The 25,122-nt window shown below is 31.1% G+C and overlaps 1 protein-coding gene across 7 annotated transcripts in view; it reads left to right on the top strand.

Annotated features, from left to right (window-relative positions):
• Positions 1–25,122, top strand: part of CSMD3 (CUB and Sushi multiple domains 3) — a 1,102,347-nt gene that overhangs the window by 415,817 nt on the left and 661,408 nt on the right. For 4 of the 7 annotated variants that reach the window (XM_067017120.1, XM_067017121.1, XM_059042773.2 and 1 more), the window contains one exon: positions 7,654–7,965. The exons of the other annotated variants lie outside the window; for them this stretch is intronic. In XM_067017120.1, coding sequence (XP_066873221.1) covers positions 7,654–7,965 — 312 coding nt within the window. The remainder of the gene's footprint in view (positions 1–7,653; positions 7,966–25,122) is intronic. 7 annotated transcript variants of the gene reach the window in all.

Raw genomic sequence — 25,122 nt, 5'->3', positions numbered from 1 at the left:
ATGTGTTCTTAGAAGTCCCTTCCTCTTTTCATTACTTATATTCTAGCACATGCAATATTAATTGCAGTTATATTATAATTATGTTTTTATATTGTTTAAATACATCTGAACAGGTCCAATTTCTTTCTCATATTTATATCCTTAAAATACATTTAATACTCAATAACTATTAATTAACATAAAATGAAATGTTTATATTTTTGAAAAATAAGAGAGAAGTACATTTATCCGCATTCATTCTTCCCTCATATATGTATGAAACATTCAAGGGGAAGTGAGAGATATACATGTATAAGACACGATTTCTACTTTCAAAACGTCTTTAATACATAACAGTTATTAGAGGCAACAATGTTCTGAAAGTGAAGGAGTTCCTTATATTACACTTTGGAATAAAAGATATGTGGTATCTCTTTTTGCTAACAATGCCTTTAAATCTTCCATGAGAATTGGCAGCTATTCCACAAGATTTTGTGTGGAAGGAAATTAAACAAGTGTGTGTTAAGTTACATTTTGTTTGCTTGGGGGAAACCCAGAATTTGTCCTTCTGGTTTTGCTAAGTGATAAGAGTTGATACAAGAAAGAGGTCTCAAAATGCAGGATTCTAGGAGATAGTTTTAGAAAAGTGTGAAGGGCCATTCTATCCTTTTATTCTTATAAAATATGACAAGGATGTTGTGAATCTTACCTCAAAGCTAGGTGTTCAAGTTTTATTGTCAGTGTTGTGACTTTATGGATTAACATTATGCTTAGTTACACAAAAAAGGCTTCAGTTTGCATTTTGTGAATATTTATTCTTGTGAGTGGCATGTGTGTTTGTGACTGGACACATTAAAATTTAAAAAAAGACACCTTGGACCTATCACTATACATTGTTGAGACTTCCAAAAATGTTTGAAAAGGAGCGATAAGATGTTGGCGCTTCGTTTTGCAACTTCACTTTAATCAACTAAGTGAAGCAAGAAATGGCTCTTTGAGAGAAAATCTTCAAGACTCATACAGCCCTCTACTTAAATTTTCCCTCGCATGAGCTTACTATATTTTTAGTACTAAGAAATTAGATGTCTCTTCTCTCACATTCTGTGACAAACTGTGAGGATATTTGGTGTAACATTCATAGATTTTTACTATATAACATATATTATATAACATATATAACGTTATATGACAAGCATATGTATTTACCATATATACACACACATACATATATATGTATGTGTGTGTATATATACACACACTCACACACACTTAGTTTTGTTGTGGTAGACCAACAGAGTACTCTATGTATGCTTTCTAAACTTGATATTTTCTATGTTTCATTTAGATAAAGATATTTATGGTTGTTTGGCATGTGGGTTTATCAAAATTGCAAACAATTCAGAATATGGAGTTTTTATGTTGTATATAAACAACTTGGCATTAGCACATATTTTGTTGAATATTTGTTTTATAATCATTTATTTACTCGTAGTAAGTGGATTTAGTAAATGTATCACTAAATCTTGCTATCATCAGTTTCAGCTTAGATTGCAAATATTTATTCATTTAAGATCACATGCATCTGATAAACAATAACAAGTTCACTTGCAAAAGTTAATATTGGTGTCCCTATTTAATGCTTAAAAATATAAATATATAATATATAATATAAATATAAATATATATCAGTATGTCAGTGAATTCAGAAAGATAATTTTATTTAAACTCTCAGTTCTATTTTTAATGTGTACCTAATTTATTTAATTAATTCATGATCATAGAAAATCTGTTACTTGAATTAGTGAGATCAACTTCTTTCACGTTTCATTGTATCAGAAATCTGGATTTAGGGGGCAGCATTTTTGCATTGTCATGTCATAGTTTAATGGCTGAATGGTTTCTTTCTTAGAGGTGCATCTTATAATTAAGAATATCTTGGGCTTCCCTGGTGGCGCAGTGGTTGAGAATCCGCCTGCCGATGCAGGGAACATGGGTTCGTGCCCCGGTCCGGGAAGATCCCACATGCCGCGGAGCGGCTGCGCCCGTGAGCCATGGCCGCTGAGCCTGTGCGTCTGGAGCCTGTGCTCCACAATGGGAGAGGCCACAACAGTGAGAGGCCCGTGTACCACAATAAATAAATAAATAAATAAATTCTGGTTCTGCCACACAGTTGCTTTAAAAAAAAAAAGAATATCTTATATTTATTTAATGAGATGTTTTAAGATCATACTCTTATTTAGTTTCAAAATAAATGCAGCATTTTAATTTAAAATCAAAACTTTATAAGACCAATATATACCCGTTCTTTAAAACTAAATTAGAAAATATTTTTTTCAGGATTTGTCCATTTAATTTCCTAGTCAGAGAGACAATTTTATATTAGGTAATGACTAATCAAAGGTAGATTATTTTTATTTTTCCTACAATTTAAAGGCTACTTTCTATTTGTTTACTCATCTCTTCTATAAATTGAATATTCATAGTACACCCACATCCACCAGATTATACTATTAAATACTAAGCTATACAGATTTTAGAATACTGGAATTTATAATGTTTAAAATGCAAAATACTTATTTTCCCAACTATAATATGCTTCCTAACTGTAACATGTAACAAAGCAGTGGCTTTGTTTTACTTCACCCCCTCATATTTTAATTAGTTTTCGAGTTCTCATTTATTGAAACTTTCCTGTAAGTTTCATATAATATTAAATGAAAGAAATACAAAGTACAAATTAAAATACATATGCTAAAATTTATAGAATATATAAATGTGACTCATATAGAATTGCTGCATTAGTTGTATTTATATTTTATTTTGATGTTATTTTGTATATTTTTTCTTTTGCATGTTTTCATGTTAAATATGTTTATTACATTTTTCTTCATTATATATCATTATGCCACAAAATTATTCAATTAGGATTAGTTTGTTATTAAGCTTTTATTCAAATGTTTCATTTGAAATGCTAAAATCAGTGGAACAGAATATATGTCTTATATAAAATAACAAGCCAATATAAATATCTAAAAGCTACTTCTATGGATACGCAACTGTCTTTAACGTGTACTTGTATAGCTCTATGCATTTTGGGTCATCCACTCATATCTCTAGCAAAATATTCTGTTCTTTATGTCTGTGTTGAGTTAGACAGTAATTATAAAGCAATATAGCATAATTTAAAAAAAATCTGTAAGACGAAAATTTTAATCAAAATGAAATTCAAATTCAATTTTTTGTTATTTAAGATACTTTCTATGATGCATTTATAAATCGCTTTGCATGAATTATGCTTAGTACCTTGCAGATTGTTGAAATAAGAAAGCCTTCAAAAATATAATTTTTAATATGATACATAATAAATCCAAATTTAATTATATAATTGTACTGTTTTATAAATTTGCCAATTTACATGTCTAACACATGTCATTTTCCATTATCATAATTCCAAGAGGACATATAGTTATGATTTATAGAAGCATGCTATATGTGTAAATCATTTCATTTTATTTTTGTTATATTTGGAAATGTTTTATTAAAATATTAATAAAATTATATTTTAGATGTATATATATTTTAAACATCAAATTTATAATATATCTCTAGCAAGTTCATTGACAGAGTAATCTAATTGTGATAAACTACATCTTGTATACATGGTTTTATTTCTAATGAAGAATGGGTTTTTTGAATGTACAGTTTATTCCTAAATTTGGGTTGTATGTCTTGTAACATGCATTTAATACTGTGCTATTAAAGATAATGCTTACATAATTGTGTAGCATACTTAAAATATTTTAAAAGAAAGTTATAGTTTAATATTGAATTAGATATATATTTAATATTAAATTGTTGCTATATATAACCCTAAGCCTTTTTCCAGCATTGGCAATTTCCTCATAAAACAGTTACGTATGCAAAACTGTTGAGTATTTTGAAACTGTTAAATGATGCTTTTTTTTTTTTGGTGGTACACCGGCCTCTCACTGTTGTGGCCTCTCCCGTTGCGGAGCACAGGCTCCGGACGCCCAGGCTCAGCGGCCATGGCTCACGGGCCCAGCCGCTCCGCGGCATGTGGGATCTTCCCGGACCGGGGCACGAACCCGTGTCCCCTGCATCGGCAGGCGGATTCTCAACCACTGCGCCACCAGGGAAGCCCTAAATGATGCATTTTGACAATTTAAAAATCTGTTTCACACACTGGTGTCTGTGAAACACACACAATGGTACCAAAATTAGTATTCTAAATTGGTCTACATTTTAAAGAAAATGATTGTACAATATATGATATAATTGTATAGTGATGGATGATTCTATTGCCTTATAAAGGAAATCAATGATTTTTATAGTTCCACTACATATATATGTATATATAAGTGCCTAACTAAATTTAGATGCACTTCTATTTCCTGCCATTATGAGATATATCTACTTTTTACTCTACAGAAATTTGAACATTCTAAATAAATCCATTTCACACTAACATTGTAAACTATCATGGTTTGGGAATGTTGACACAAGTAACTATTACTTATGCATTTAAATCTTCAGATTCCACACTTTTTCAGTGATGTTTTTGAAAGTTCAAAACAAAACCATAAATTTTTCCTTTCTTTGGAATTATTCTTCATTTCATTATACTGTTTGACCTATGATTTACCATGTTAAAACTTATAGTCATGTTTCATTCATGAAATTTATCCTCTTTATTATTATTATTAACAGTAATAATTATAATTATTTTTAAATTCATTCATTCTTTTATTCTTTCTTTTGAGGGATTTTTCTTGAGCATCTACTATGTATGGGTACTGTCCTAGATACTTGAGATTCAGCAATGAATGGAATTTACAAAAATCTCAGCCTTCAGGGACCTTGCATTATAGTATGAGGAGGAAAAAATATGAACACAAAATATAAGTAAAACATAAGAACCGGTCTTCCCTGGTGGCGCAGTGGTTGAGAGTCCTCCTGCCGATGCAGGGGTCATGGGTTCGTGCCCCGGTCCGGGAAGATCCCACATGCTGCCGAGCGGCTGGGCCCGTGAGCCATGGCCGCTGAGCCTGGGCGTCTGGAGCCTGTGCTCCGCAATGGGAGAGGCCACAACAGTGCGAGGCCCGCGTACCGCAAACAAACAAAAAACAGGAACTAGTTAGTAAAATATCTGGTTGAAATATATAGCTAGTTATACTATGGTTATTAAATAAATGTTTTTTTTAATGCTTTATTCAAATATTACACCCTGTTCTGCATTCAGGTTAAGAGAATAATACCGAATATTCACTACCAATAGTCAGAGTAGAACTCTATTACTGAAGATTTTAAGATTGGGAGTGCTAGCATGTCCTGGATCTAAACGCTACTAAAGATCAGTTCTAACTCACAAATTTGTTTAATAACTATATTTATCCTCTGGGGTCTTCAAAAAATGTGTGTTTGAAATTAGCCTGTAGATCTTAAAGATTAGTTATAGAAGCAACCTGGACACATTCCTAAGAATTACCTCCGATTCATTTACCCAAATACAAGAGATTATTTAGGATTAATTGTAATAACCTTCAGTGATGAAATATAATAAATAGCTTTTCAATTTACTTCCTTCTTAAAGGTAGAAACACTGAAATTTGAGAGAGTACAAATTCCATTATTTTTTATACTTTTAGATTGCATTTAGCAACATATGTTTACAGTTAAATGCTTTCCTTTTTTAAACTTAACCTGAAAGCCTAGAAATTATGATAAAGTCAGGAAAAGTTCTAAAGTATTAGTTTTTATCCTGATTTCATAATTCCTTTCAAAAGGAAAGGTACAGTTAAGCTTCCCAGAATAATATGGATCAGGTACTGTTTTTATAGTAATGAGCACATGAACATCAAAATGTCTGATTTACCATGAGGTCAGTTACTGAAATTTTAGTAATGCATGTGTAGTTATTGCTTAATCATGTGACTAAAGAAAACCCTTACCAATTATTAACTTAATAAATATTACTGGCCAATTTGCATAACCAACATGCATTTAGTAGATTTTAATATTCACAAAGTAACTTGGATGAATATTCAATAGCAACTTTTTTCTGATTAATGCTTTACAGTATATTAAAAGTCTTTAAAATAATCTGATAATTGTCATACTTAATTTACCCCTGCCCGCCACAAAGTACAATCATTTAATTTTTTAAATTTGTAAATAAAATTAAAATGATACGAAAACACAGGCTGGAAGAATTAGTAATCGACATGTGCTCTTTTGCTTGCTTGTGAATGACAGGGGTTCATGTTTGACTTATTTTTTGAGTTTAAAGCAGGAACCCGAATTACTAGTCCTACGAAGCATCTGCCTACGGGGTGGGGGGAGGGGAAGGAGGCAGAATATGCTCAAACCACATTACGTGATGTAGCCGTTTTTTCTCTCGCAAAATGAATAAAATATCCCCATGTATTTTTGTCTAAAATATCTAAATATACATTGCGGACAGAATTTTGAAATGCAGTTTATTGAGAAAGCAAGTATATAAAAACATATACCACTCATTGGCTTTAAAAAAATACTCAGAAGTTTTCTAACCAGGACATGATTATTATTCCTCCAAAATTCAATATTTTTTTCTTGTTAAGAATTTTAGCTGTCAAGATCCTTCTAAGTATATCTTCATGCCGTTTCATGCTTCTATTGTAAAGTTACATCTTTTTTCCTTATGTGAGAATTACATACTACCAAGCACAATCTCTGAAAAAGTTTGTGAAAGAAAAAAGAAAATCCTAATTTGGTACCTTTAAAACAATTTAAAAATTATAGTGTAACTTTAATAAGGTTAAGAATGTAGGGAATTACTGTGACATGCTTATGAGATATTTGGAAACTTTCAACCTTTTTTTAAAGCTAGTTTTGTATGAATAAAATTTCTATGCTAATAGTTAATTTTCAGTCATTTCTAAATAAAACAGTTTGTTTAATTTTAACTAGCTGAAAATTGGTTAATCTCAAGTTTTACTTTAAAACTCTGAAAAATATTACCCAACTTCCAAAACAACCTGGTAAATTCTAAAGTATGTATAGCTCATGACATTGAATATTTTATCGTGTTGAATGCTTCCTGGCAAATGAGGTTAAGATAGACATTTAGATAGAGTAGTTTTTCAGAGCTTCATTTTTTAAAATCATTTTGTTTTCAGTTTGGCTTTGATTTTTAAATTCTCCTTTCTTGTTTGTCTTAAAATAGAAAAATTTGATATTTTTCCCAGAAATCATGAAGTGATATGGCACAAACTATTCAAATCATACTTCTGAGAAAAGTGTGGTTACATAGTTATCCATTCTGTCAAAACTTATCACTTGCCAGGCATTTGTTGCTAAAAAATCATCTGTAGATAAATAATGAATAAGATTGATTCAGGGCTATGTAAAGGGTTTACTGTTTCACCTTTTTCTCCCTAATGTGTTACAATTAAAATGTAGTATATTTGTGTATAATATCCATTCATAGGTTGATTGATATAGACCAAACATCAGATCTGATTACTTCACATTTTAGTGGCATGTTTGTGTTTTGCCTTTTCATGTTTGATAATACTTAAGGTGATAGAGGGAATATAATTTATTAAACTGATCAGAAAAAGAAAACAAAATTTAAAAGAAAAAGTTAGCATCTAGTGCTACTGTGTCCCACAGGTTCTTCTCCATTGACCCACACTACCTCCACTGGTGAGTTAGAGGAGCATAACAGGACTACCACTGGTGCTATTGCTGTTGCTAGAACATCTGCAGATGTTACTGTATCCAGTGTTACAGCTGTCACCATCCATAGACTTTCCGAGGAACAGCGAGTGCAAGTAAAGAATATCAGAAATTCAGGTCTGGACCCCAACACATCCAAGGACGGGCTCTCTCCTCATCAAGCAGATACACAAAGTACAAGGAGAAGACCAAGAAATGCTGAACAGATAGAAAGAACTAAAGAGCTTGCAGTTGTTACTCATAGAGGTATTGGATGTTATTTTACTTGTGCCCATTTAGTTACAGCCAAAGCTATATTTTGGTAATGATTCTAATTAGAGAATGAGTTCAAACAGAGCCACGATGTAGGAAGTGAAAGAAAGAGTTCAAATTAGCTGAAAAATATAGACAGTAACAGTCAGAACCTGAATAATTTGAAAGTACAAAAATTAGAAAAAAAAACAAATCAAAATGCAATGCAAATGTTAGAGGGAGGAGGGAGTAAAAATAGAAAGAAAATAATGCATAAAGGATAGTAAAAATACGTACTAAATACCTGTTGCTTATTACATACCACTTATGGTATTGAGATAACATGAAAATAGAAAAAGCCATTTTTCTATTAATAAGTGCACATATTTACTGATTCATGATTTATCCCATGTAGTAATTTTCATATTTGCATGAAACTTTCGTTACACAAATGTTAATTTATTATTGAGAAAATAGATAATTTGATTGGGAAAAATGAAAACATTATATCTGGTGATTATTTTATATGGCTTATTCTACTATTTCTGAATTACCTATTGCCTGACCCATATGATTGTACTGAGAACAGATTTCTCATTTTGAAAAGGTAACAGTTATTCATTGATATTATGACTCCAAATTTAATATTGCTTAACTTCCTACTTTAATTTTTAGAGATAAAAATACCACAGAGCTAAATCATATATTGGTAATTTTCCAATCAATTAATATAAGCCTATCTTTTACAAAATTAGGAAGTGTAGCAAGTTTCTGTTTCTTGGTAGCAGGTTTCATTGAATAGTTTAGGAAAAAATTAGTGTAGTATCAAAAACTTACAAATATATTTTGATATATGCATCAGTGGAAATATTAATTGCACATTAATATTTGGAGGAGAACAAAATATTTACTCCAGCTCTATTTCCAACTCATAATCATATATTCTCCAAAATGGCTATGGTTTACGTAATATCGTTATACATGGTTTAACATGATATAAGTAATAGAAAACCATTCAAATGCTTAGTACACACTAAGGAGAAAAATCAAGACATCTTTATATAAATTGATTGAAAATCATACAGAAATATCTCAGAAACTCATTTCCATCAGAATTCATACTGAAAGTACTTTGATTCTCTTTAATAAGAAGCATTCTAAAATGAATTCTTGGGAATTCCCTGGTGGTCCAGTGGTTAGGGCTTCACGCTTCTACTGCAGGGGTCATGGATTCAATCCCTGGTTGGGGAACTGAGATCCTGCAATCAGCGTGGCGTAGCCAAAAAAATAAAAACTAAAAAAATAAAATGAATTCTTAGCATGTGATAGTCTCCTTTAAGCCATATTTCCACTCATGTGAATATAGGGATGATTATCAAATTTATGATTTGCTTAATCAAGTAGATTTTCTTATTACTGGGAAACAAAAAATGTGTAAATATTAATGAAATATCGATTAAGAAAAAAAGCCCTTCAATTTAATATTTTCACTCTCTTCAGAAATTTGCATGAGCTAATTAACATTAACAAACTTTTCTGTATTCATTCTATTACCCACTGAAAAAGAGGCAGGTAATTTTCGGACATACGTTTATTATTTATCAACTAATAATACAAATGCCACTTCAGCCAAAGTTTGCCATCAAGTGATTTGAGAAACTCTGATGCTACAAATTAAATATTTTGTAGAACTTGAATAAATAATTCAGATTGAAAAGAGAATAAGTAGTTGTCAATTTTTAGATTAAATGTGCTTTGAAAATTAATCTAAAATTTGAAGTACATTCAGCTAAGTTTCAATTAAGCATCAAGAGTACATCCTTGGTAAATTCCAAATCAGTGCTCAAATTTTCTCAAATGTTTTCATAATCTCCCAGTGCTGTTTTACAGCATTCAGAACATTTAGACCTGTTTCACGTATAGTCTTTCTAAAATAGTGTTTATGGGTACAATATTCATTCAATGCTGCCATCTACCTTGGTCATAAATATTTTTAATCATTGATGTTTAAATTATGTTTACAGAAAACATTTTGAATGTTATATTCATAATTTTTTAGTGACTTAAATTATTATACTTTCATCAAATCTTTATTTTAATTAAAATTGGTCCTTCTGACTCTTCTTCAGTAACCTGCTATTTCAGTGATTTTAGGTGGCTCATTACCTATTATATTTGACACACAAACTATTAACATTTGGGGCAAAATAATTGTCAATGTTAGAAGTAAAGGAAACCTGTTATCCTATATCTATTATGCTTTTTAAAAACCTCAATATACAGCTATATTTTCAGACATAAAACAGTCCTCAAAGACTTAACTCTAAGCAGGACCAAATTTCTAAATTAGGATTGGCTGACATGAAAACAGTATTCTTTTTAAGAATAATTTCAGTTCAGCCAGCATGTCTGAAATGCCCACTGAGCTCTTTTCTGTGTGAAATAAGGATGAATATTACATGGCCCCTTCTTTCGAGAGAGTGAGATAGAATAGAGAACATAGAAAAATCTATCCTGGTGGGACAAGGAAGATTTTGTAAAGCTCATGGCTGAGCAGAGCACTAAAGGAGTTACAGGATGCATGTAGGCAGTGAGTCCTTTAATTGACATTTTAGATGAGTCAGTAAAAATAATACAAAACTAACTTGCTTAATTTTTCTAGATATTTTAGAGGAAAAATAATTCTTTTTCGTCTCTTCCATTCTGCACAATGTAGTCAGAATTACCTTTTAAAAATGAAAATCTAATCACTTCACTCCACTGCTTTAAAGCTTCCACTGTTTTCCCAGTGACCTTGGGAATAAAGCCAAGACTTGATGATGACCCATGGGAACCTCTATGATCTGGCTTTTTGCCTATATCTCCAAATTCATCTCTCTCACACTCATTCTTTATTTTTTTGGCCAAAAAGAATTTCTTTTAGTTTGTCAAACCTACCATGTTCTTCTCTACCTCAAGCCACTCCCATAAGCTATTCCTTCTTCCTTTCAACCAAATCATTCTAATTCTCTTTCCAAGATTTAGCTTAAATTGTTGTAACTACCGACTTTAAGTTCTGTAAGGTAAGGAGAGGATGGGTCTTGTTCATGCTGCATTCCCAGTGCCTAGAACAGCTTCTGACCCATAGACATATTTAGATAATATTTAGTAAACTGATGAATAAATGTTTACAGTTTTACCAGCTAGAGTATTCACTCAAATGACTTAAAGGCTTAAAATTATATTCTTCAATATAATCAAATATCCATGTCTTTCGGTATTAAAGATAACTATTTTGTTACAGTTATAAAAACCAGTTTTTAATTACTTTGAAAGGCAAAAGTATTCTCATGTATTTACAATAAAATATTGCATTTTTATTATATTACCACTTCAAAATTCACAAAATAAAACTAGATATAAATGCCTTGCTTACACCCTTTTCACATTTATAAAATCAAAGAAAATTTATAAATGAACACAAGGAAAACATAAATTCAATAAATTTCATATGAATAAATATTAATGTAATACAATGGATATTATTGTACTGAAATTAATTACCATCTAAAGCAGATATATGATAGAGAGATTGTGATAGCATAGGTTTGTTTTTATGTCTACAGGTGTGTACAGTTTTGTACTGTGATAATTTGGCATTTTTCATCATGTTTCTCTATTCACAGTGCAATTAAACTTTCATTTTTATGATGTCTTCTGATCATTGCTAATTCCTAATCTGTCTATTCTCAATAACTTGAGGTAAAGTACTTACAGTTTACACCATTACCACTATGAAAATGAAGAAAACCTAGACACTGAAATTGCTCATAGTATTTGGTACTTGTGAGTGTGTAGATTCAAAAATCTATGTATTAATTTATGATTAATTAAATCTTAAATCACTATAGTTAATTATAAAAGCTGCACAATTAATAAATAATTTGAAAAAAACTTGGAATATTTATCAAAGACATTTTCAATCCCAAGAGGGTACTCCAATTAATTTTTCATATAGTACTATAGTTTAAACATCAGTAATTGAACTTGTTACCCTCTTAAAAGTTTTTTTTTTCACTTTCTACTTCTTCTCAGTAAAAGAAAACCCTTTCTGGTTTTCTCCATTTAAAAAGATTCTTTAACGTTGAAATATAAACAAGTAAAAGAGAAAAATACTGATAAATAATGTTGACTTAGCTCTTCTTTAAAAACAGTGTATTAACACTACAGTTTCCTTTATTAGTGCCCAGTAGACTTCAAAATGAAAATTCAGCTTTATTGACTGGATTTTAATCCACTTTTGTCACCTGCTATGTGTGAGACTCTTTGCAGGTCACGTGAAGTATTAGGGTTGAATTCCCTATCAGTAAAATAGTATCACAGTATTACATTAGGGTTATAGTGAGGATTAAACACAGTATTAGGTGCAAATGCCAAAAAATCTCAAGTATTTTCTCCCAATGGAAAGGAAAAAATAAATTGCCCACCATTGCTGGTTAGTTTTGAGGTCAGAGAACTAGGCTGAGTTTATACATTATCCTTTATTAACTATATGATCTTGAGCAATAACTTCAACTCTCAAACCTGCAATTTCTTAGTAACTGAGAATATCTACCTCATAGGTAGTTATGTGAAAAAAATTTAACACAGTTGCTGGCTTATGTTCAACAAATAGTAATTGTTATTATTTTTATTATTCACCAAATATGTTTTAACTCTTGCTATGTATATGATATTGTGCTGGATAGTAGAGATATAAAAATCAACAAAGCAGGCTGTGCTATGATGTAGTCTATATAACTTTAAAAAAAAAAAGAGTAATTACAAGCTTATTACGAGAAACACTTTTTGAAATGTTATTGAAGGAGAGGGACTGACTACCTCTAAGTGTAGAAGTCAAGGAAGGCTGCACAGAGGATATTTGTACAAATTCTTGAGAGATGAACAAAAGTTTCAAACAAGTAAATTGTGTTTATACTGCTAAGATGTATAAAGAATACTTTGAGTAGATAGTGCTGAATAGAAATATGATGAACCTATACCAAAATAAATAAAGTGTTCAACTTTGCTTAAAGGAATATTCACAGTCATATAAATAAACCTAAAAACAATTGATATTTTTAGCTTATTGATTATATAGTTGTTTAAAATTAGATAACATATCTAATGATATTTTAAATTTTATCAGAATAGTTTGTTGCTTTATGATTTATTTTTGAAATTATTTCTTAATATTTACTTAAAATACCTTTCACAGCAATCTCTAAACCCCATAGTTTATTATTATAGCCCTAAGAGATTTCAATTCAAAGTTGACTTATAATAGCAGGACATATGTAATATTATTACAAAATTATAAGTAAAGAGTCCTGAATTTCTGGGATTATATTTTTTTAAAATAGATGGTCACTTTCAGATCATCTACTACAACAGCAATATTTTTATACAGGAAATTGTGGTCTGGAAGAGGCCATATGAAAACCCAGTCTTCATATTGCTAAACTAGTATTCATTCATCCTTCCATTTACTCATGGTTCAAAAGGGCCTAATGCACATCCTTTTATTAGGTGATATTAAGGTTAAAGTAATATAGATGACAACCATAGTTGGGTTTTATTCCTCAAGAGGTTTATACTATTATACTAAGAGGTTATACTATTAAAAAAACAGTCATTAAAGTGTGTTTTCCTCTAGGTAAGTTTTCTAAACATTGTTTTTCTTATATATTGTGGTGGAATGGTATTTCTTTTTTTTTCAATATGTAGACAAGTTCTTTCAGCTGTTAATGAGCAGCCATGGTAGTTGCTATTTTCATGTAAAAATGTGAATATATTCTTCTGGAAAAGTTTCCATACAATTATAATTAATTATAAGCTCTCTTTTATTGTTCTTCTTAGCAAAAATTTAGATGACTATATCATCTTGTGGAGTCAAATATGTGTCGTAAGCGTTTATAGCCATTGCCACTACTTGTTTTGACATAGTGTAGTCAATTCTTCCATTGTATATTTAATAGCTAATGATCATATTAATAGGATCAAGCAGGATTTTAGCTTAGTTTATAAAGTAACATGAATTTATGTTTAACTGAAATTGAATGTGATGTAGAGCCCCCCACAATGGCAGCATAAAAGAAAACCTATTTCAATTTACCAGTTTGCAAGTAGAACTTTTTATTATTTTCAGCTTTAAGGTAAGAGTAGTTAATTCAGCATAAATTATTCATTTTAGGTCAGCAATTTTAATTCAGACAAAAGCAGGAATTTAAAAAAATTTTATCTTAAGCAATAGTTTTTCAAGTAAGCTCATTTGAACTTTAGATTGCTCAACAAAAAAGGGAAAACAATATACTATCAGACTTCCATCAACACTAAATTTCCAGTTTATTTCAGAATTGAAACATTTTTTATTAATCTTCATAAGCAATATCACAGTGAGGAAGTTAGTTTATGGGGGGTTACTTAAGCCTTTCTGGATACAGATATATGTCCATAAGGTATCAGGATTTATTGAACATATCTCTGTGCTTAAACATATGATAAATTCAAAAGAAATATAAGATATGGTCTCTATTTTCAAAGGAAAATTTGTAGAGATAATAGAGAAAAATTATTGGTCAATTCTAAGAGAAAGAATTGTTACAGCATGATATGTGAGTGAGGATGAGTTATAGATGTCTTTAAACATGTGATGTGATATGTTATATGTAGGAGAGACCAAACCTGTTCTGCCATAGGTTGTAGAACTTAGTGTATTAAACCACAGGAAGGTACAAAATATATCATAGAGAAGACTTTTCTAACATTGAATTTTGTTCAAATATAGACTGTGTGCTTCAGAAAACAGTAAATTCCTAAATCACAAGTAAGGTATTCAAGCATAGCTTGATGGACAAATTGGGTATTTAGAAAACATTAAACATCCGAGTGTTGAAATTATATGACTGTCACTGTCCCTTATAATCCAAAGCGTCTATGAATCTATCCAGAGATCTTGTATATTAATTAAGGTATTTATCATCATCGTCTATTTTCTCTTGATGTTTGAATTGACATGGACTTATCTTTATGGTTATCTCATTGTAAAGCTAGTGTTAAAACAACCATAGAAGTGGCTGACACTACCATCAAGAAAGTTAGATTGTCAATCTCCTTATCCCAGTAAATGGAAACTCAGACACATAAATGTTTTTCACAGGACCGTTGCCACACATTTGCCTTAAATTCCAAAAACTCTCCATTTGAGGATCTAACTCGAGATTGCCTTTTAGGTAGTGTCCAAAACTACAGAGTTATTTTCTTCAAGACTTTCCTTCCTCCCTTCCTCCCTTCCTTCCTTCCCTCCCTCCCTCCATCCCTTCTCCTTCCCTCCTCTTCCTTTCTCTCCCCTCCCCTCTCCTCCCTCCTTTCTTCCTTTCCTTTATTTTTTCTGTCTCTATTTTTCCTTTTCTTTCTTTCATTCTGTTTCTTTTCTCCTTTTTATTTCTCCTTCCCTTCCTCCTCCTTTCCTTCTTTTTATCCATCCATCCTTCCTTTCTTCCTTCCTCTCCTCTTCCTTACTTCTTTCCTTCTTTATTGCTGTCTTTGTTTCTTTCTTCAACAAAAGTTCACTGACTACTTGCATGTCATATTTTCTTCTAGTTCCTTATTATACAACATTGAACAAAAGGAACCCTGCTTTTTGAGTTTATATTCAAATAGGGAGAAAAAGACAAATAAATGAATAATTACCTAATGGTAGCAGGGATGTCAGAGAAAACAACTAGCTAGAAAGAACTTGAGTTTTTCTTGCAAAAAAGAAAGCCTGAGGTGCCTGGAGTTCAATGGGCAAGAAAGAAAGTGGAGATCAGGTGGGAAACTGGCAGGAACCTAGACCATATAGGCTCTGAGGCCTAGGTAAAGAGTTTTATTTTAATGTAAATGAGACAGGAAGCCATTGGTAGGTATATTATCTAATGTAACTTTTTATAAGACATCATTTTAGCAAGAAATTACATAAGAAATTTTAAGTAGGTAGGAACAGGCAGACAAATTAGTAATGTATCCGGAGGTGCAATTAATGGTTGATAGAGATTTTAGAGTCTAAGTCTTAGACTATGCTTCTCAAACTTCAGTGTAAACACAATCACCTTGCAGTCTTACTCAAATGCAGGTTGTGACTTGATGGGATTGGGATGAGATCTGAGATTCTGCATTTCTAACAGACTGCAGGTTCTGCTGATATACTGAGTAGCAAAAATTTACATGAGGATTATTGTTATGGAGAGAGAGCAGTACATACCAAACAGTACCTGATCTCCGTCCACTCTCCATGAGATCTTGTTTTCCACTAGAAGAATCACAATGTGGATAAACTATCTCAGATAACATAGTAAAAGCTAAACTTTAATTCTGTAAGAATGACTCTAATGGTGGGAAATTAATGAGTGGAAAGGATATTTTAGGGCCGATGAATTTTCCGGATCAAACTTAATGACAGTAATTAATTCTGTCAACTCTTAGGAATGACTGAGCAGATTACATTTGTTATGATTATACCGGAAAAAAAATCAATGAATGTATGAATAAATGATAAAAGCATTCCCAAGTCAAATTTTAACTATTTATTACTTTTAATTTTTACCCTAAATCTACACCTTAAAATGATTTTTTAAAGTGTGTTATCGAATAACAGAAAAAACAAGGTTTTATTTTCCCTTTATTTACCATGTTTCAAAGCTTTGAAAGTCTGATAGACAGGAACAAAACATAATGAAAATAAGGATAAAAAATTGATTGCCAAATCAAAAATTTTCATGATTGAATAAATAAGCATTATCTTCTATTTTATATAAACGACAAAATTGCACTTGCCTGCTTGAATTCCCATGTCCTTCTTTATGAGAGTAATTGATGTATTGATTTTCATGCATGTTTAACATAATAACAGAATAGAAAATTTATGACATTTTAAAATTTAGTTACATATGATTTTTGTAAGATACTTTCATTTATTAAATTAACTCAGCCTTTTATGGAAGAACTTTGACATTGTTAAAGTAAATACATAGTTAACAGATAGGGAACTGTTAACCTTTACGTGGGTGTACTACATATAAATATTGACTATTGTGTTCTTTATCAATATCTTGTCCTTTTTTGTTGTTTTTTTCACTGTTCTCTTGACTTTTTTCCTAATCATATTATTTTGTGGAAAATTGTGTTAATGTTGATATTTGTAGCAATTTAAAACTCCATGTCCAGAAATGTATCAATTTATGATTTAAATACATGATTATTTATTGAATATCATCTTCATATTTCATTTCCACATTTCATCACATTTGTGAAATTGTGAAAAGATTCATAACAGTAAATATGTTTTTATATTTCTAATTCTTTTACATTTTATTGAATAAGCTATTTTTAGGGAAAAAGAAGAGAAAAAATAATATGTTAGAATTTACTTGGTAAAAAAAATGCAATCTTAAAAGGTATTGGATAAAAATACTCCAAATGCCTGAGGATCTTTATGACAATATCAAGCAATGAAAATTATTTTTTTCACAAATGACATATCTGCAGATTATCATTTTAACAGTTTTATTCAGTGCTACTCCTTAAGGCATGCTTTTTGAGTTATTCCTTTGCAGAAATTTTAACAACTTCTGATGACCCAGTGTTTTTGTTTTCCTTTAAGTAAATCTTAGGAAGCATATATCTTTTAGCATTAACTGCAGCCATCATCTTGTAACAATGATCTTATTTCATAAATTGTATTTTTTCAGATTTTCAACCCCATTGTTATGCCCACCAATAATCATTAATCAGACATTTTGATAGCTTATTCTTTATATTAACATATTGTTTCTCATTTTTTATAGAATGAGCAAACAAGGAGAAATAATAATAATATGTAGAGCTTAAAAGGGGAATCTTAACTTTAAAGGACAGAGATGGCAATGGTTTTATGTGTAACTGATTTCCCCAAATGGTTATCAGAGCTAATTATTTTGCCTGTGAATGAGATGATCACAATGTGAGCTTTGTGACTTTTAATATCTTTTTCCTTGTTAAAATATTTTGAAGGAGATAGACTTCCTATTTGTTCTCAAAGCTGGTGCCAAAGTGGACTCCTCTGCCTTTTGGAGTATGAAGAAATGGTCCTATATTAGAGACATTTTTATCTTGTTTGGAATTATTTCAGGATATTTTCACCCACTTTTGCAACAAGCTGCTTCCCTTGCATGTAGTTTTCTAGAGCATATGGCTACCCTGCTGTGCACGGAGTGAAATCACATAATTAAGCTTTACAATTTTAGGAAGAGAAGAACCTTCATATATGGCAGAACAGCATGGTGTTAAGTTTGGGTAGATCATATGGTATATTTGTCTCTTCATATGTAATCATCATTTGTATTCTAAATCATGGATTATTGTTTTTTAGTGTTGATGTTTGATTGTTCGTTGTTTAAAATAGTCTTCAAATGGCATATCTTCATAATACCAAATGGGATTAAAGTGTGAGAAATTTCTAAATTGATTTTATCCAGAGTCCAGAGAACTTAGAAAAGTTTCATTTAGTCGGCTTACATCTGGAAGAGGTTGTTGGTGGGGGGTGGCAGTGATCATCAACTCTCCTGAACTTTACCATTAGAAAGGAATGCAGCCAAAGTTGATTTTCTAAAAAGACTGTATGGTAATTTGAGTTTCATCTAGCAGTTGGCTTTTGCTACACCTTTTTATTCTTCTAAAATAAGGCATTAAGAAGCTTCATGCCATGGGATTATGCCTGGCACTATCAGTTAACAATTAATGTTATTCAGTATTAAATTCAGTTAATGAAGCTGGTTCTGCTCCATACTAAAGTAAACCATGCTTAAAATCAGATATTATTGACTACTTAAATTTATCTATTATTAGCATTGCATTAAAAAAAAATGAGGATAGGGTATACTAGTCCAATCTATTTGTGATTTCCCAGGGCATACACTTGGGAGGTCTGATTGGATATATGGCATGCTGTTATTCATAGTCAGGTGGTGGTGTAGTTGCTAGGATGGGTGTAGTTCAAAGCCAAATGAGTGAATATATTTTAGTAGTATATGTATTGGGCAATCTACTTAGCCCTTCTCCAGTTTTACATCTAGAAAGGAGGGAAATAATCTCATTTTGAGTGTCTATTTTGTGGTTTAAATAAGACAGTAGGCAGAATACCTATGCTTTAGACACACAACCAATAAATGATACTGTCCTTCTTGAGTCTTTACAAGAAGAAAGTATGCTATAGTTACATAAAAATTTTATCAGGTAAAGATATGTGAACAAATTAAGGAAACGATCAACGCAGAGTTTTAAATTTCTTACATAGCTTATTTCCTTAGAAATAAAACATATAGTCTAATACAATATTGATAGAGAATTATGGAAACAACTGATATATACAGCTGTATTTAGCTCTGTTCATATAGATCTCATGTGTAAGTTGTTACTAAAATAATGTGCAGCATCCAGTTTATCTCGGGTTTCTGTTAGTCCCACATTCTTTTTTTTCTTGCCAGTTTTACCCTTGTTTCAATTACTCTCCAACCTCAAGACAGCCAACTCACTATCTCCTCTCTCCTTGTGAATTCCTATGCTTCTTGAGGAGATAATTGCTAGAAAAGAACATAAGATGTGTGATCTAGATTTCAAAATATTCCCTAGGAAACAAGTAAGCAACCAATGGTAGAATGATGAGCAACAGCCATCCCTATTTCTACTTAGATATTATCTGTTTAAGTATATGAGTCATTATAGACAACTTAAGAGATGATGTTTAACATAGTATCTGAAAAATCAAATTTCTAATGATTTTCTTGTGCCAGTGCTATATCCATTAGTGTCCTTTGGGAAACAGTTGAACATGGGCTAATTCAAGGAAGGCTTACTTACAAAGGGATTATTTCTAAATGAGCTGATGTAAAGGAACCACAAGGGATCATGCAGCTAGGGTAGTAGCAGCTGGGCTGTCACCATTCCCAACCCACTGGGATGAGGGAGGGGAGAGATGTTGGACAGAGAGATATGTATATCAGTCTGGCATGAAAGGACTGGTAACCTTCAGTTAAGGGCACATTTTCAGTCAACATAATGGGAGGGACCCTGCAGGATAATCCTGATCTTACTTTCCTCCCTCCCTCCATCCTCCTCCTGGAATTCTCCAGAGGATCAGAGAGTCTGTCTGTTGGTAGAGTCTAGAGCATCTCAAACTTAAATGTTCATAAGAATCACATAGTGGTCTTGTTAAACTGTAATTTTTAATTCAGTAAGTCTGGGATGGGGCTTGATAATCTGGTTTTCTAGCAAGTTCCTAGGTAATGCCAGTGCTGCTAGTGTAATGCCACAGTTTGTGTAGCAGGATGTAGCCTATGCAGATCAACCTCTGTACAAAGAACAAGGAGGAGAATAGGTCTGGAAAGGCATGTGGACAATATAGTTGGGCTATGAGGAAAACATCGATGGGTTATGATGAGAGAGCTTTGTTGTCTTCAATAGCCATGAATGTAGCAGCATAACCCTGTATCAAATACACTGTCAGAGTCCATCTATGCTTGTTTAAAACCATCCAGGTAGTGATACCAAGCCTTCATGAAGAACTTGGATAAAACATAATAATCTGAAATCAGAAGGATGAAGGAATATTGTTACTTAGTAAATTAATAACATTTTCTGGATATTATATTTAAAATTATTCAGTGTTCTTAAATTTGTAATGGAAGAATATATTCCACTACCATCAGTCATGATACTCATGAACTATGGTCACTCTTATTCAAGCAGTTGGCTTCTTTCCCAATTAGTCTCATATTGGAAGGCATTACATTGTAGATAAGTGATCTCTGACATTGTGCATAAAACAAATATGTGACATAAAATTACCTCATTTATTTTGAATTAGAAAACATTATAAACTTGCAGGTATATTTTTGTTCTTGAGGTCATTTGAGAAGTTTTGCCTAATCTTCATGTTCTCTAAGGCATTCATGTGAAAGCGAGAGTCATTCTAATCATTAAAAAAAAAAAAAAAAACAGGAAAAAAAATTGAGTATTATCATTTTTCATGTTACACTTTATAGTAAAATTATATTTGGTAAAATTAATTAGTGAAAAGACAACAGAAATTAAAACAAGCATGAAATAATTACCATTCAAAAATATGAGCTGTCAAAACAAAAAAAGATAAGAAAATGATTGAATTGAGTGGATCTTAATATTTAACTGCAGGACTAAAGATGATTAAAAATAGTTCATTTGAAGCTGTCAGAAAATGAGGATTGAAATTTAATTAAATTGATGGCTGAGACAGTTTTAAAAGTGTTGAAAGTATTCGTGAACCATACCAATGGTAACTCTTCCCATATGGTGACTTTTAATATGCCAATTATAAGAATCCCTAAAGAGAATATATAAAATCCCACATTTTTCTTATAATCCTGACATTTTACTGCACACCATAACTGTAAGACCTGTTACGCCAAGCATTGCTGGTGCATCTGCTGGTACCTACGTAAGTGTTATGGATTTCTGAAGTTGTTCCATTTCTGGAAGGGAAGAAAGCCCACATACAGAATTTAACGTCTTTATTCATTAGCATCTACTGTCTCTTAAATAAAAAATAACAAAATTAATTCAATCTAGAAGACCTGTGAAAATTAACAAATTGATTTTATAAAATATGATGTCTCCTTTTCACACTTGCAACTCTGTTCAGTTTTCCAAGTAAAAATTTTAGACTTATTCCTTAGTCTGAAGTGGTTGAAAAGTAAGATTTCAAAGATTTGGGGTCTAGGCTGATCTTGTTACAACTTTGAGACGTTATAGCCTTAGAATCCTCTTTTGTAAAAGTGAAAATGGGCCTGTTACAAGAACACCTTAAAATATGCTGAATAACTACACATATGTTCGTGTAAGCTAATATGGTTTTATATATATATATATATGTGTGTGTGTGTGTGTGTGTGTGTGTATTTCTATACATTTATACTAAATTTACTATCTTGACCAAAGAATTTGAGGAGGTTTATAGCTTTATATAAAAAATAAAATTTAAGTTGGAAATCCAGGGAGATTTTATGAATTTGTATAACATTCCTACACAGTGAAAAAGACATAACACAAAGTTTAAAAATTTTAGTATAGTGCAATTGGAATGACATCTGAAACTGACTAGATCTTAAAATTATAAATAATAATAATAATAAAATAACTAACATTTACTGAACTTTTGCCATGTCCTGATTCTTAGAATTTATTGTAGAATTTAAGTATGTGATGCAATGTATAATTTTAAATTTTCTTTCAACTAAAAATAGGGCATCATATAAATTTTATAATTACATATTCAATATGCAAGAGTAAGTGCTAGCTGCAAACTAGCAGGGTAACATAAGTAGACATTTAGGACTTTAAAAAATACTGAAGTGTCTAAACCATATTACTTATCAAAAAAATACAGGAGTGTCTAAACCATATTACCTATCTGCAGTGATTTTTAAAAGGCAGAAACATTAGATTTTAGGTAATTATAAAATAGAATATATATCATTTCTTTTAAAATTAATTGGTCTATCATTTTGAATTTGAGAATATTTTGGATCTTGCATATCCCTAACGCATGTCTTTACAAATGAATTTTCAGTGCTATTGAACATATTTCATTGCACCACTAATTTTCTCATCAAATGAAGGCCAGTATTATTTCTTTTATTTTAACATATTCTAAAATAAAATATTTTTCACAAGGACTCATGAACCACTTACTAATATGCTGCTGAATTTTCTATTATACCTTTTTTTACTGTGTAATCCAGAAATATGATTTACTTGCAGCATACCTTTAATCATTTTCTAAAATTATACTACAGCAACATTAATAAAGCAAATATTCTTTTCTCAGCAATTTGTATCCAGTGGTAAATCTTATATGAAAGATAGTAAAGCAGACACCACAAGAATACTACCTAGTTTTTACTGGCATCAGTGTAGTTTCTTGATATTTCTTCTTCTAAGGATAATATGGATGGAGTGACCAATTAGCAGCTTCCATGCTAAATGTGTTCTGAAGAAGAGTTCTGCCAGTACAGGATGTAGAAAAAAAGTGTTAAATCGTCGTGTCTTTAGGCCTGTGACATGGAGCCACAATTTACTTTCAAACAAAACTTTTCCTCTGAACATAGTAAAATACTTTTAGAGTCTCTAAAAACATTTTAATCTTTGAGATAGAATTGAGAATTCTGATTAATTAGTCTTTTCTGCTTCCTTTGCTCTAAATTCTACACCTAAATACTTAAGGGTAAATGAATGAATCTCTTAGGAATGTATAGAGAAGTTAAACAACTTGTTCCATGTCTTATGGGACTAGAATACAGGTTTCCCAACTCCTGGTCCAGTGAGAGAAATGTCACAAATAACACACTGTGTTTTAACATTATCTAGATCTATATAAAATCCCTTAGCAAATGATTGATTATATATTCTAATACCCATGTAAATGCATCTACTGTCAATGGTGAGATGTGCCATGTTCTCAAAATGGAACACCCACACGCACACACGAACACACATTAGTTTTAATAACCAAAAGAAAAACTGATGAAATTTATTTTATTAGTATAGTTTATTTATTGAGTATAAAGATAAAGATGATACTTAATTCAAAATAAAAAGTCTGAATTATATATCTAGATAGCATGATGTCAAAAACAGTTTAAAAGGAGAAAGGCATTGTACATTTGAGAAGTGGAAGCAAAAATAACAAAAATAAATCAGTAGGATACAAATGACTTTCTCAAAAGAAATTATTTTCCTTTTCACAAGGACCATCATATTCTCACTTAATTGTAGATTTATAATGCAGCTACTGCCACTTGAAAGATAAGTTATTGTAAAAATAAATACCGCAAATTTGGAAGATTAAGATAAACAGAATGTTTCATTTGTTTTATTTTTATTGTATTTGAATATAATTTAAGTAGAAAATGAAAGGGTTTTTAGATGTTCTGATAACATTTACTAAATAGTACCAATGTTTTTCTGCAGGAGTCCCATACAAATCTAAAGTAGTTTTTTCCAATGAAAAAATATTCTGCTCACTAATATTAAACATGTTTGTTTCTTCTTTTTCAAAGATAAATGTTCTGAAAAATTACAAATTTTCACTGTATATACACAGGAGTGAAATAGAATAAAAAATTATTGGTGTGTGACTTTTGAGATTATGTAGTGAAGAGTCTATCAATTTTAAAATTAGGAACTTGAAGCTGGGAAATGTTTTATGACTTTAAGTTTTAGAGGCCGGGTGATAGACGGACCACGTAAAGGTCATGTTTTCTAAGCCTCCAAGTGATGGTTGAATTCCCTTTAGTGCATCTGTGTATTGTGGTCAGTTTCTTAATGTTAAAGAATGGCACCAGCACTTTGTTCCTACTAACAGAGATTCTTTAACATAAAAATAAACTCATATGCCACCTGTTTCACAAAAAAAGTGTTGACATTTGAAACAAAATCTAGCAATTTATCCATGTATGTGCATATATGATTAATCTTTATAATAAGGCATTGTAATTTAAATAATTTCAATTAAGTGACTTTAGCCAATTAACCTGGAAGTTAGATGAAGTTTATCAGTCACCATCAGTTTTTTTAATAAGTTTTTATTATTCAAATTCTTTTTGAAAATAACCAAACAATAATTGATCTGGAAAATAGTACAGTTATAATCCTCTACAGTGGTTTAAACTGCTTAAATGAGGATTACAGAAACAAAATGTTTTTCCCTAGTGTCTGGGGATTACAACTAAACAGATGGATTTGATTGTTGGCCTAGTATATTCCTTTCTGCCAGACATTTTCTATATTATAAAATATTTTCATTATGCTAAAAAAAAGCATGAGTCAAACCAAAAAAGTAAAAAACAAAAATGAACAAAATTGTTTAGCATGTGAAAAGTGAAAAGCAGAAGAAAATAAAGGAAAGGGATCTTGGCATATATGTCTACATGTCTTGCATTTAATGAAATGTATTAAAAATTTATTAGAACATACATATTTTTTTATGTATTTAAAATAGCTTTACACATGAAGGTGCTTCATCTTGAACATTCATTCTTTTATCACTTCTTTCCTTCCTAATACATGATTAACAAAGGAAATCCTCCAAACAAAATACCTTTA

Source organism: Kogia breviceps, chromosome 17, assembly GCF_026419965.1.
Source record: "Kogia breviceps isolate mKogBre1 chromosome 17, mKogBre1 haplotype 1, whole genome shotgun sequence".
Classification (NCBI taxonomy): domain Eukaryota; kingdom Metazoa; phylum Chordata; class Mammalia; order Artiodactyla; family Physeteridae; genus Kogia; species Kogia breviceps.
This window is presented reverse-complemented; position numbering and strand designations above follow the sequence as displayed.